General features: G+C 42.3%; 1 protein-coding gene across 1 annotated transcript in view; it reads right to left on the bottom strand.

The window, feature by feature from the left end:
- Positions 1 to 3654: 3654 nt before the first annotated feature.
- Positions 3655 to 14027, bottom strand: part of ONECUT2 (one cut homeobox 2) — a 47454-nt gene continuing 37081 nt past the window's right edge. Inside the window, exon 2 of the mRNA XM_016223498.2 lies at positions 3655 to 3941. Within this exon, the coding sequence (XP_016078984.2) occupies positions 3655 to 3941 (287 nt within the window). The remainder of the gene's footprint in view (positions 3942 to 14027) is intronic.

Below are 14027 nucleotides of genomic sequence, written 5' to 3'. Positions count from 1 at the left end.
GCTTGGTTCCTCAATCTACTCTTGATAAGAGCAACCATTTCCATTGGTCACAAGTCACAAGGATTCATTTGGAAATATGCAAGTTGAAATTCATTTTTATCAACCAACATGAAGCGTTCCCCTGCTGAAATATGCTTTTTTTTTGGTCATTTGACAAAGGAGACATGGAGTATGAGCAAGAGACAAAGAGACACAGGGAAAAGGCAAGGAACAGCCCCAGGTACGATGAATGCCAGAAATCCTGCAGAGTCACAGCTCCATGGCTGCTGCAAAGGGAGACCCACATGGTGGGAGTGAGACGTGGGACAAGGGACAGTGGGGCTCCCAGGGGCAGGAGTCTGCGCTCCTCCCCAAGCCCTGCTCTGTACTTTCTCTCCAGGACTGAGGCCCCCCTCCCCCGACCTCTGAACCACACTGCTGCCTTACCCCCGTGCCAGCTGCGGTTGCACACAGGCTTGTCCATGCAATTTGGTAATTACCACCCTGAGGAAACCTGATTAACCCATTGCAACAGGAGTTGCTTCCCCTACGAGAAGTCCCTTTGGTGGATCTGCTCGCTGAGGAGGATCTGGAACACCTGGGACAGGGAAGCTCCTGTAGAACAGATTTCTGGACTGGCTTCATCTCCATAACTGATGGGAATGGACCACTGAGCCTTCCCAGTAGCTATAGAAGATGAGCACCCCACTGGCCCTGGCCCAGTTCTGGGGCGGGTCCGGTAGATGGACCTCATCACCTTGATCATGGTTGAGGCATAGATTAGAGATGACTCCAAATACAAACAAAACTCATTTTCACCATGAATCCATTTATCAACAGCTTAAATGTTGAAATGCTTGAAATAGACTTTCAACCTTTCCCAGGAATTTTCACAGAAATCTGAATACTCCAAGTCACCCACAGTGGCAAATGAACTCTGGGATGGCATGAGAAATGAGCAAAATTCTGAACTGAATACTTAATCAATGAAGCACTTGACAAAAACAAGACATGAATTTGGACAGCAATAATTTTGGGGTTATCACCAATGTCAAGTTGAATCTATATATGTGTTCATATATTATATATATATCTTTCTTTAGAAATGCAACTCTACAGCTGATTTTAAAAAGCTAATAGAAAAGTAGAAACTGGCAATTATTTTTACATGTTTCCCCCCACCCCCAAATGAAGCCCTGTTAGGATGTAGCAATCATATGAAGACGAGGCTGTCAATTCCTCTATAAACTCTTTGGTTCTGTGGCTCGGGCGAGGATGTGTCCCCAAGACCCCTAATCCTGACCCTCACTCCCCTTCCCTCCCCTGATGAAGAGACTGAACATAGAAGGAAGCTTAAGTCTAAGAGATAAGCAAAGAACATTCAAGTGACAATAGTATTCCCCATGCTCTGTGGAGAAGAGAGGAGAGAATCGTTCACTATCCCAACATCTTAAACTTAAGAGTCCATGGAACCTTTAGAGAGATTCCATGTTGGGGCAGGAAGCTATAAAACAAAATTAAAGGGAAACAATAAAATCAAATAAATGACCCTCTCCTTTCATTGCTCAGAAACAAAATTGATTACCTTTACACAGATCAATGGCGCTATTAGTATGTTAGCCAGGCAAGAGGAGCTAATGAACTGAAACAAAAGGTGTGAGAAATCCTCATCTTTGGTATTGTAGCTGTTGAGGTTTCTGTTGCTCTGTTCCGTGTTCTTTTGAAAAACTGCATAGGCACAAATTAAAGACAATCTTCAACTTTAAGATTACCGCGTGAGTTGTCAAATGAAGCAGCAGCCACGGAGGCTTTTTTCTTATTTCTGTTCTTGTCTCAACCCTTTCTTTAAAATCTGCTTCCAAAAAATGTCCCAAGAGGTCTGTTTGAACACAGTGTGTCTCGCTGTATTTTGTGTTGTGTTTTTTTGGTGTGTTTTTTTTTTTGGCGTGCTTCCTTCTTGTTGGTGGTGATTTTCATTCATTTACGTATTTATTCATCTTAATGGGACAGTTTTGTTTGTTGCAGAAGTAGGTGCAGAAAAAGTTTCTTTGGTTTCGATTAAGTAATTCATAAAAAAGTCAGTCTCAAGTGTCTGTAAAGAATCATTGCAGCGTTTGGCTTGCTTTGAACACCCCCACGGTGCCCACCTGGGGCCATTCACTGGTAAATATGCACATCGTGACCTTCGCAATCTCCCAGAGTTCTGTGGAAGCTCTCCTGCTTGCTGTTGGAAGGTGACGGCCACTCCCTGGGTGGCTTGGCTAATGTCCTTGGCGTAGCCTGTCCGCTCAGCCTGACAGTGAGCCAAATGCAAGAGCTGAATGCCACTCGGAGTTGCAGAGGTTTTCTGATTTCTAAAAGTAATCACAGTATTTTTAGGCTAGAAAATGGCAAGTAATAAATGTCTTTGGTTTGCAGAATTCTGCTTCTTTGGTGTGCTGTGTTTTCTCCAGTTTTATTCAGCTGTTTTGCTAGGATGACTCAACAATGGAAGAGGTTTAGGACTAGATGAGTAACACGTATGGTGACTTGAATTATTAATTTCCTTGCTAGAAAACACTGAAAATGTCCCTACCAATGGGATGGACGAGAGAACAACCCAAATCTGAAAGAGTGACAATGAGTTATGTGGTGGTCAGAATGCACAATAGGAGTGACCAGGTGACTAATAACCAAGGAGGATATATTAATGATCTAATAAAAATCTAGATCTTTTAAAATGCTGCATTTGCTCCATGTACAGTAAAGGTTAAACTGGCCTCCTGAGTGTGCGTCTGCATTATGTACAAAAAGAATTTGTAGCAAACTGCAAAATGTGCTTGAAGCCGTGTTCCCAATGATTCCCTAATGATTTCACAACCGGCGTCTTGAAAGTCCAGATGTGGCTAGTCCAAAACCTTCCTTACTTCTCTGTTTGTCTTCGTTGTGCTTGATACTTGGAGCTCAAGTGAACTGATTTGTTGTTTTGATGGATCCAAGACCGTGTGAAATTTCCAGGAGGTAAAGGAAAGAAAATTGTAAACTGGACCAACTTAAAGCTTTCAAAACCATTCAATGAAAAGATGCCTGAGTTGGAAAAACAGGTCCTTGGGGTTTTTTTAACTTCCATATTTAAAACTTGTGCTCAGTAATTATTCTGACGTTTTCTATGTTATGGCTATGAACTTTGGTGTACTGTGATGTGATGAAGCTAAGCACTTGGAAAGCAAATGAGGTCATTCTGGTTGCTAGAATCTTCTCTTAAAATAGCATCTTGGGAGCCCAAACTCAGGCCGAATTCCCACTGTTACTTGTGGGAACTCTGACTGCAGGAGGTTGATAGAACCCGAAGTGGGACTGTTGATGTTTAAGCAGTCCTGAGCTTGACTGACACCACACTGAATGAACTTGCTCCAGGAGGGCCCCATTTGGGTTTCTGAGATGCTCAGAGGACAATGTCCGGTTCAAAGAGATTCATTTTCAGCTTGCACTTGGACTCAGCCATTAAAAACAAAACAAAAAGACAACACCTGGCCTATGATTACAGCTAGAAGTTTCTTTTCAAGAGAATTGTGCTTTCAAATCACCAGTGAAGGGCCCCAGCTAAGAATCCGGTGTCTTTTTCCCTTTGTGTTTTCTTTTGGTATCTGCTGTCCTCATTTGGAGGTGACTTGTGCCCAACTGAGAGTCCTTCCATCATGCTTTGGTACAGGTGCTGGAGGTGGACGAGGAGCCCCCTGTGCTCAGGTCGTCCTGCCACTTCTCCAGGCTGCGGCGCCGGGCGTTCATGAAGAAGTTGCTGACGGTCGTGAGCTCCAGGCCCAGCTGCTGAGAAATGGTGATCTGCATCTCTTTCGATGGGCGCTTGTTCTCCTTGAAGATGGCAAAGAGCGTTCGGCGTTGCAGGTCAGTGAACACCAGGCGCGATTTCTTCTGGGAATTATTCCTGTCTTTGTTTGGTTCTTGCTCTTTGCGTTTGCACGCTGGAAGGGAGAGAGAGGAAGGAGAGAGTCAGTATGGGCACCAGAGGTGATCCATTGAAAACATCGACAAAGTCGTACAAGGGGATGTAAACTGTTAAACTTTATTGTGCAAATTGCCCAGCTGTCAATAACCAGCCTTCCCAGCTCATCTCCAGGTGACAGAAGGCATCAGTCAGTGCGGGGAGGGAGGAAGGAGAAAAACACAGGGATGTTTTCCAGTCTGGTTTGGAACCGATTGCTTTCTCTTTCACCCCACTACCAACCCCCAGCACACCCTTCAAATTGTCTCTCTCTGAGATCAGGGGCTGTGAAGGGAGTCAGGATTCCAGGCCCTCAGGGAAGGCTGGTTAGGCGGTTTCTCTTTCATATTCACTCTCAAGAACTGTTTACAGCTGATCTGAAATTACTGTTGGGAGTCAAAACTTTAAAGCGCATGATTTTTCAAAATCAAAGCTTCTACCTACGTGACTCAAAAAATTGTTAATAGAATGAAGTTAGAGTTGATAGAATGATGGTATCATCCTGACCCAAATCCCCTTCTTCCAGACTTTCAAAAAATTAAGAAAAAAGAAAATGGGGAGGGAAAGACTATGAAAGAATTGGTTTAACCAATTCTAATTTGGCTAAGTCTGAAGTGAAGCTAGTACAAGAAGACCAAGGCGGAGGGTGGCAGAAGAACCCCAAGTGACAATGACAAGAACTTAGGGTCCTAGGTACGTCAATTAGTATGTGCAGTCTCTGATTTAGCAGATGTGTATCCACATCTGGATGGACATCTGCAGCCAGTACATTAATTTATGTGTCACTAACTCTGCCTTACCGTACGAGTCCTCAAAGGCTGGGATCAGGTCTGTGTGATATTCCTGATTGGCTCTTTCTGGGGCCATGAACACAAATGAAGGCTTGGGATGCTGTGGTGTATTGATTCATTCAAGAATGTATACTTCACAGACAGATTTGGTCTCAGAAAAGTGACTTGTGAGGGTTAAATAACACAGCGCACGCAAATCACGAATTTCAACATGAGAACACGTGTTAAAAATTACTGGTACGAAATCCCAGCTCACTCAGGGATGTCGTGTAGCCTCAGCAGAGTTAGTCTGAGAAAGGCAAGGAGAGAGAAGCATGGCATCAAGCACTCTTCCTCGAAGCAGATCCTACTGGACATTCTGGCCCCGGATTGAGAATCTCTTTATATATCAGACAGATGCTCCCCAGGACTAGCAGTTTGGGGTGCTGCCAAGATGATTTTCCATACTCCTCAAAACCCTGGTTTGCAAATGTCACTTCGGAGCCCTGGGTCAGGGTATTTCCTGCTGATTGCATTCCTAGGGAGCATGGTGTAGCAGCCCCGCTCTCCGATACATACAGCTTGAGGATCAGGGGAACAGCCATCACTCTGATGGGTCTTAGGATTTTAACCAGACGACCAACTCTCATAGAAAAGATATTCTGGAAGCTGAACTTCCCCCTTGTTACCTGGCCATCCTCCCTGGTGAAGGCCACCTGCCTTGAAGGAATCACTCCTGACATAAATGAAGTGATGACACTTTTCTTGGTTAAAACTTTCTTTCTGACTTTTCCTTCTTTCATTTTATTTATTTATTTAATCCTCAACAGAGAATATTTTTTCCATTGCTTTTCAGAGAGAGTGGAAGGGGAGGGAAGAGAGAGAGAAACAGTGATGTGAGAGAGACACATCGATTGGTTGCCTGCTACATGGGCCCCGAGTGGGGCCCGGGATCGAGCCTGCAACTGAGGTACGTACCCATGGCCAGAATCGAACCTAGGACCCTTCAGCCCGCAGTCCAATGCTATAACCACTGAGCCAAACCAGCTAGGGCTCATTCTTTCATCTTGAAAAATAAAAGTAATCCTGTTATCTTAGAATTTTAAAAACACACACACTTGTTTACATCTTAAAGCCCATTCCTAGAGGGTTGGAACTTCTCAGATAGGGTTGGAATGGGCACTCAGAAAGGGCTGAAACAGCAGACAGGTTTCCCAGGAAAGATTTCTTCTTTGCTCATCCCTGCGAGGACCTTACATTTCTGTTGAACGATGCATGTTTACCCTAACCTCATTCTCAGGTGTATTCTCTCTCGTCCAATCTCAAATCTCTTTGACAACAGCGCTTCCAAACATTAAGGTGCACAGGAATCACCTGGAGAACTCTTTCAAATGCAGATTCTGATGCAGGCAGCCTGGGCCAGGACCTGAGAATCTGCACTTCTAATGAGCTCCCAGGTGATGCTTCTGGTCCACATGCCTCAGTTTCACGACCAAGCCTCTGCCTGATTTCTAAAATCTCTGAGGAGCACCTTGAAGGAATGGAAAGCTCTGGAGCCAGCCTTGCCTGGATTCAAATCTGGGCTCCTTCACCTATAAGATCTGGGACCTCAGCAAATTTCTTACCTCTCAGTGCCTGATTCCTGACCTGAATAATGGGATTAATGATGCTCACCTCTGTAGAGGCCCAAGTGAGGTACCATTATATGAATGCTCCCTTCCCACCCTCCTCTCACTGGAGTACCCCAGCAACCCCGAGGCAGATAAGTAGCAAAATTATTTTCTTTCTTTTTGTTGTTGTTAATCTTCACTTGTGAATATTTTTTTCATTGCTTTTTAGAGAGAGTAGAAGGGAAGGATGGAGGGGGAGAGAGAGAGAGAAAAATATTGATGTGAGAAAGAGACATAGATTAGTTGCCTCTGGCACATGCCCAACTAGGGCCAGGGATTGAAACTGCAACCAAGGTGCGCGCCTTTGACTGGGAATCAAACCTGCGACCCTTTGGGGCGGGGGCCAATGCTCTAACCACTAATCCACAGTGTCCAGGGTTATTTTCATTTTTAACTGAATTATTTTTAATTTATCTTTATTGTTGAAAGTATCAGACGTCCCCTTTTTTCCTCTATTGATCCCCTCCACCCTGCTCCCACTCCACCCTCCAGGCCTTCCCCATACCAATGTCTCTGTCCATAGGATAGGCATATAAACATATGAGTTCTTTGATTAATCTCTCCCTACCCACTCCCCTACCCCCATCTTCCCTCTGAGATCCCTCAGTCTGTTCCATGATTCTATGTCTCTGGATCTATGTTGTTCATCAGTTTATTTTGTTCATTATATTCCACATATGAGTGAGATCATGTGGTACTTGTCTTTCTCTGACTGGCTTATTTCGCTTAGCATAATACTCTCCAGTTCCATCCATGTTGTCCCAAAGGTAAGAGATCTTTCTTTTTTACAGCTGCATAGTATTCCATGGTGTAAATGTCCCACAGCTTGTTTATCCACTCATCTACTGATGGGCACTTGGGCTGTTTCCAGATCTTAGCTATTGTAAATTGCGCTATGAACATAGGGGTGCTTAAGTTCCTTCTGATTGGTGTTTTGGGATTCTTAGGATATATTCCTAGAAGTGGGATCAGTGGGTCAAATGGTAGTTCCATATTTAATTTTTTGAGGAAACTCCATGCTCTCTTCCATAGTGGCTGTACCAGTCTGCATTCCCACCAGCAGTGAACTAGGGTTCCCTTTTCTCCACACCCTCACCAGCACTGTCCTTTGTTGATTTGATGGTAGCCATTCTGACAGGTGTGAGGTGACATCTCATTGTGGTTTTAATTTGCCTCTCTCTGATGATTAGTGATGTTGAGCATTTTCTCATATGTCTCTTGGCCATCTGTACGTTCTCTTTGGAGAAGTGTCTATTTAGGTCCTTTGCCCATTTTTTAATCGGATTGTTAGTCTTCCTTTTGTTAAGTTGTATGAGTTCCTCATATATTTTGGATATTAACCCTTTATCAGATGTGTCATTGGCACATATGTTCTCCCATACAGTGGGCTCCCTTTTTGTTTTGTTGATGGTTTCTTTTGCTGTGCAGAAGCTTTTTATTTTGATGTAGTCCCATTTGTTTATTTTCTCCTTTCTTTCTCTTGCCCTAGGAGATGTGTCGGCTAACATATTGCTAAGAGAGATGTCTGATATTTTGCTGCCTATGTTTTCCTCTAGGATTTTTATGGTTTCACGTCTAACACTTAAGTCTTTTATCCATTTTGAGTTTACTTTTGTGTATAGTGTAAGTTGGTGATCTAGTTTCATCTTTTTGCATGTACCTGTCCAATTTTCCCAAAATTTATCGAAGAGACTGTCTTTACTCCATTGTATATTCTTGCCTCCTTCGTCAAATATTGAGCATAATAGCTTGGGTCCATTTCTGGGTTCTCTGTTCTGGTCCACTGATCTATATGCCTGTTCTTATGCCAGTACCATGCTGTTTTGATTATAGCAGCTTTGTAGTATAACTTGGTGGCTGGTATTGTGATCCCTCCAACTTTGTTCTTCCTTCTCAAGATTGCGGTGGCTATTTGGGATCTTTTTTGGTTCCATATAAATTTTAGAAGTGTTTGTTCTAGGTCTATGAAATATGCCATTGGTATTTTAATAGGGATTGCACTGAATTTATAGATTGCTTTGGGTAGCATGGGCATTTTAATGATGTTGATTCTTCCGATCCATGAATACAGTATATTCTTCCACCTGTTTATATCTCCCTCTCTCTCTTTTTGCAACGTCCTGTAGTTTTCCTAGTACAGGTCTTTTACCTCCTTGGTTAAGTTTATTCCTAAGTATCTTAATTTTTTTTGTTGCAATGGTAAATGGGATTATTTTTTTAGTTTCTTTTTCTGAGGGTACATTATTGGTGTACAAAAATGCCACTGATTTCTGCGTACTAATTTTGTATCCTGCTACCTTGCCGAATTCATTTATTAAATCTAGTAGTTTTCTGGTGGAGTATTTAGGATTTTCTATGTACAATATCATGTCATCTGCAAATGATGACAGTTTTACTTCCTTATTTCCAATTTGGATGCCTTTTATATTTTCTTCCTGTCTGATGGCTGTAGCAAGGACTTCCATTACTATGTTGAATAAGAGTGGTGAAAGCAGACATCCTTGTCTTGTTCCTGTTTTTAAGGGAAATGGTTTTAGTTTCTGACCATTGAGTATGATGTTGGCTGTAGGTTTGTCATATATGGCCTTTATTATGTTGAGGTTTGTTCCCTCTATTCCCACTTTTCTGAGAGTTTTTTATAAAAAATGGGTGCTGGAATTTTCAAATGCTTTTTCTGCATCTACTGATATGATCATATGATTTTTGTTCTTCATTTTGTTTATGTGATGTATCACATTTATTGATTTGCGAATATTATACCAGTCTTGCATCCCTGGAATAAATCCCACTTGGTCATAGTGTATGATCTTTGTAATGCATTGCTGGATCTGGTTTTTTAGTATTTTGTTGAGGATTTTAGCATCTATGTTCCTCAGGGATACTGGCCTGTAATCCTCTTTCTTTGTAGTGTCTTTATCTGGTTTTGGAATTAGGCTAATGCTGGCCTCGTAAAAAGGGCTTGGAAGTTTTCCTTCCCCTTGGACTTTCTGGAACAGTTTGAGGAGGATAAGTATTAGGTCTTCTTTGAATGTTTGGTAAAACTCCCCTGTAAAGCTGTCCGGCCCAGGGCTTTTGTGTGCTGGGAGTTTTTTTATTTTATTACTGCTTTAACTTCATCAGCAGTTATTGGCCTATTCAGGTTTTCTGATGCTTCCTGATTGAGTTTTGGCAGGTTGTATTTTTCTAGGAATTTGTCCATTTCATCCAGGTTGTTCAGCTTGGTAGCATGTAGTTGTTCATAGTATTTTCTTACAATCCTTTGTATTTCTGTTGGGTCAGTTGTTACTTCACCTCTTTCGTTTCTGATTTTATTTTTTTGGCTCCTCTCTCTTTGTTTCTTAATGAGTCTGGCTAAAGGTTCATCAATCTTGTTTATCTTTTCAAAGAACCAGCTCTTGGTTTCACTGATCTTTTGTTTTTGTTTTTAGTCTCTATGTCATTTATTTCTGCTCTGATCTTTATTATTTCCTCCCTTCTACTTACTCTGGGCTTTTCTTGTTGTTCTCTTCCTAAGTCTTTAAGTTGTAGGGTTAGAGAGTCTATTAGAAGTTTTTCTTGTTTTTTGAGGTAGGCCTGTAGTGCTATGAACTTCCCTCTCAGGACAGCTTTCAGTGTGTCCCACAGATTTGGGGTTGCTGTGAGTTCATTTTCATTTGTTTCCAGGAAGTTTTTTATTTCTTTCTTGATCTCTTTGGGAACCCATTCATTGTTTAAAAACATGCTATTTAGCCTCCATGTGTTTGAATGTTTAGTGTTTTTATTGTAGTTGATTTCTAATTTTATGTCATTGTGGGCCAAGAAGATGCTTGATATGATTTGAAACTTCTTGAACTTGTGGAGGCTTGTTTTGTGTCCTAACATGTGGTCTATCTTTGAGAATGTTCTGTGTGCACTTGAGAAGAATATATACTCTGCAGCTTTGGGGTGGAATGTTCTGTAAATGTCAGTTAAATCCATCAGATCTAATGTGTCACTTAGGGTCACTGTTTCCTTGTTGATTTTTTGTCTGGAAGACCTGTCCAGAGAAGTCAGTGGGATATTAAAGTCCCCTACTATGTCTGCATTGCTGTCGATCTCCCCTTTAAAGTCCTCCAGAAGTTTTTTTTTTATAAATTTTGGTGCGCCTATATTGGGTGCATATATGTTTATCAAGGTTCATAAACATATATGTTGTTGGACAACATATCCTCTTGTTGGAGCGATCCCTTTAGTATTACATAATGACCTTTCTTGTCTCTCATTATGGTCTTCATTTTGAAGTCTATTTTGTCCAATATGAGTATTGTTACCAGCTTCTTTTTCATTTCCATTTGCATGGAAATTTTTTTTCCATCCCTTCACTGTCATCCTGTGTGTGTCTTTTGTTCTGAGGTGGGTCTCTTGTAGGCAGCATACATTTGGGTCATGTTTACTTATCCACTCAGCCACCCTATGCCTTTTGACTTAATCCATTTACATTTAAGGTTATTATTGAAGGATACTTATCTACTGCCATTTTGTTTCTTTATATCTATGTTTCTCATTTTCTTTATTTCTACTTCTAATTATAGCAGTCCCTTTTAACATTTCTCGTAATGCTGGTTTTGTAGTGATAAAGTCTTTTAGACTTTTTTTGTCTAGGAAGCTCTTTATTTCACCATGCAGCTTTATTGACAGTCTTGCTGGATAGAGTAGTCTTGGTTTCAGATCCTTGTTTTGCATTACTTTGAATACTTCATGCCATTCCCTTCTGGCTTCTAAAGTTTCTGATGAGAAGTCAGACGACAGCCTTATGGGGACTCCTTTGTAGGTAACAGATTGCTTTTCTCTAGCTTCCTTTAAGATTCTCTCTTTGTCTTGGAGTCTTGGCATTTTAATTATGTGTCTGGGCATGGGCCTCTTTGGATTCTTCTTGCTTAGGACTCTCTATGCCTCAAGAACTTGTGTGCTTTTTTCCTTGTCCAGGTTAGGGAAGTTTCCTGCCATTATTTCATCAAACAGGTTCTCTAACCCCTGCTTACTTTCAACCTCCTCTGGCACTCCTATAATACAAATATTGTTACGTTTTATGTTGTCTCACAGCTCCCTTAGACTGCCCTGCTTTTTAATTGTTTTTTTCTTTTTGGATCTCTGATTTTTTCTATCCTGTCTTCTAATTCACTGACCCAGTCCTCAGCTTCCTCTAATCTGCTGTTTATTTTTTCAAATGTATCCTTTATTTCTGCTATGTCATTCTTCATTTCTGAGTGGTCATTTTTCATAGTTTCCATATCTTTTTTCATGCCGTTAAGCATCCTTACAATCAATATTCTGAACTGTATATCTGATAAATTGCTTATCACCATTACATTTAGCTCTTTTTCTGGAGACTTCTCTTGTTTTTTCATTTGGGGTTTGTTTTTTTGTCTCCCCATTTTGGCTGCCTATTTAGATTTGTTTCTGTTTATTAGGTATGCCTGCTAGGACTCTCAGTCCTTTGGGAAGGTCTCTGGTACAGGCCAATGTCAGACATTTTTTGTGACTGGCCTTGAGTACCCTTGAGCTATCAACAACCCACAGTCTGAGGTTCCCTCTGTTGGAGCTGGGTGCTTTTGGACAGGACCAAGATGCACACCAAAGTCTGCTTTTCCAAGGCCCAGATCCAGAAGCAGATCAGGCAAAGACTCTAAGCACTCTGAGGTCTGCCTCTGCCCGGAAGCTGATTAATCTGATTCTCTTAATGACCCTCAGGCTATAGAAACTTCACTGAGTAGGGTAGGTAGGATGAAAGGTTTTCCAGCAGGGTGGGGCAATTGCTTCCCCCTCATGCAAAGGCTGCTTGGAAGGTAAATGTCTGCCTGTGAAAGATATCCTCTGCTGTATGGGAGAATGACTCAGCACAGGAATCCAGAGGGGTGACCTCTGAGCTCTACCTCCAGAGCTCACAACCCTAGATTCTCCTCATACAGCTCCAGTCCACACTGCCCTCCCTCTGCAGGAGCCCAAAGTGAGTGGCTGCACACGAAACTTTGTGTGTTTGCTAAGAGGGTGCCTGCATTTCCAGCTGTCTCTCCCTGGCAGACAGAAACCAGGATACTTTTCACATCCAGGTGTTATGTGGGCACCCTTCTCAATTCTGGTGCTCTTGGTTGGGAAGCCCAGCCTGGGGTTTAGGCCCCAGAGTCCTCAGTGGGAACCTCCCACAGCTGAGATATCCCTCTGGACCTTCAACTGCTGCCTGTGTGAAATCAGCCGGCCCTCTCATGCCTCTGCACTTCCTACCAGTCTCTATGTGGTCTCCATTTTCCTCATTGGTTATGAGAGTGCTCTCCAGCTAGTCTTCAGTTGCAGTTGATTATTCAGGATGGTTTTCTATATTTTAGTTGTAATTCCAGCTTTGTCCCGGGAGAGTGTCAGTGTAGTTTCCACTCAGTCCACCACCATCTTTAATCTCCCTAGTTTCATTTTTAAACAAAATAAATGGAGACCCAGAAGGGTAAGGGATTAACCTGAGGTCACATTCCAAATTTGCTACAGACCTAGGGCAAGAATCCAGTCCTTTGGTGTCTCCATCTTTCTCTACAGAAATGGCCTTGCCTGGCTAGGCGTGGCTCAGTGGTTGAGTGTTGACCTAGGATCCAGGCAATCAAGGTTCAATTCCCGGTCAGGGCACACGCCTGGGTTGTGGGCTCAGTTCCCAGTCGGGGGTGTGCAGGAGGCAGCCAATCAATGATTCTCTCATCATTGATGTTTCTATCTCTCTCTCTCCTTCTCCTTTCCTCTCTCTGAGGTCAATAAAGATATATATATATATATATATATATATATATATATATATGAAAAAGAAATGACTCTGGATACATTAGAGAAGATCTGTGTGCAGGGCAGGCTCTGGGGTCCCACTGTATGTGGCAGGGTTCTGGAAATATGTGCTTTTACAAACCTCCTCAGGCCCATCGAATACATGGGAGCCAGTGTGCTTGAACATGCTGTCATTTTAGGTCCCAGGCTATTGTCCCTGCCCAACCTCCTGGGACACCTGGTACCAAACCTTCATCTGTGGGATTCTGAATACATAGTGGTGTGTAGTAGTCTCCTGATAACCAAAGCTGGGCAGGTATCTTCTATAAATATTGGCTGAGATCCTCTGACAATTCATGCTCCTTTGGATTAACAGTACAGCCTTCAGTTTTCATACCAATACTAATCATTCTTCAGATTCCTTATTTATGCTTTTAATGGGGTGTTGAGAGAGTGTTGGCAGGTCCACATTGGCCTGTCAGTGGTTATATTTGGAGATTATATGTGGAGTATGTGAAGATTTTACACACACACACACACACACACACACACACACACACATCAAACTTAAGAGAAAAATGTTAAAGGCTTAATATTTAGCAAACTGCAGAGAAAGAATAGAGCAATAGATCCTGTGTGTGCCTTCCCAAGAGCTTCCCAAAGCCACCAGATTCTATATCAGCAATGCCAGGCAATAGCCTGGGGTCTGCAAATGTATCAGGCCAAGAGCCCAAAATAATGAGGCAGTAGGTGCATAACCCGCCAGTCCTTACCTCTGACAGTACCACCCACAATTCACTTTTTGGTTGTTTTTGGGGGGTGTGTCACAAGGCACTTATTTCTCCATGTTTCAAAGAACCAGGTTTG

The sequence above is a fragment of the Miniopterus natalensis genome, chromosome 7 (assembly GCF_054644295.1).
Source record: "Miniopterus natalensis isolate mMinNat1 chromosome 7, mMinNat1.hap1, whole genome shotgun sequence".
Lineage (NCBI taxonomy): Eukaryota > Metazoa > Chordata > Mammalia > Chiroptera > Miniopteridae > Miniopterus > Miniopterus natalensis.
The sequence above is the reverse complement of the archived record's forward strand: the minus strand, read 5'-3'. Positions and strand labels throughout refer to the sequence as shown.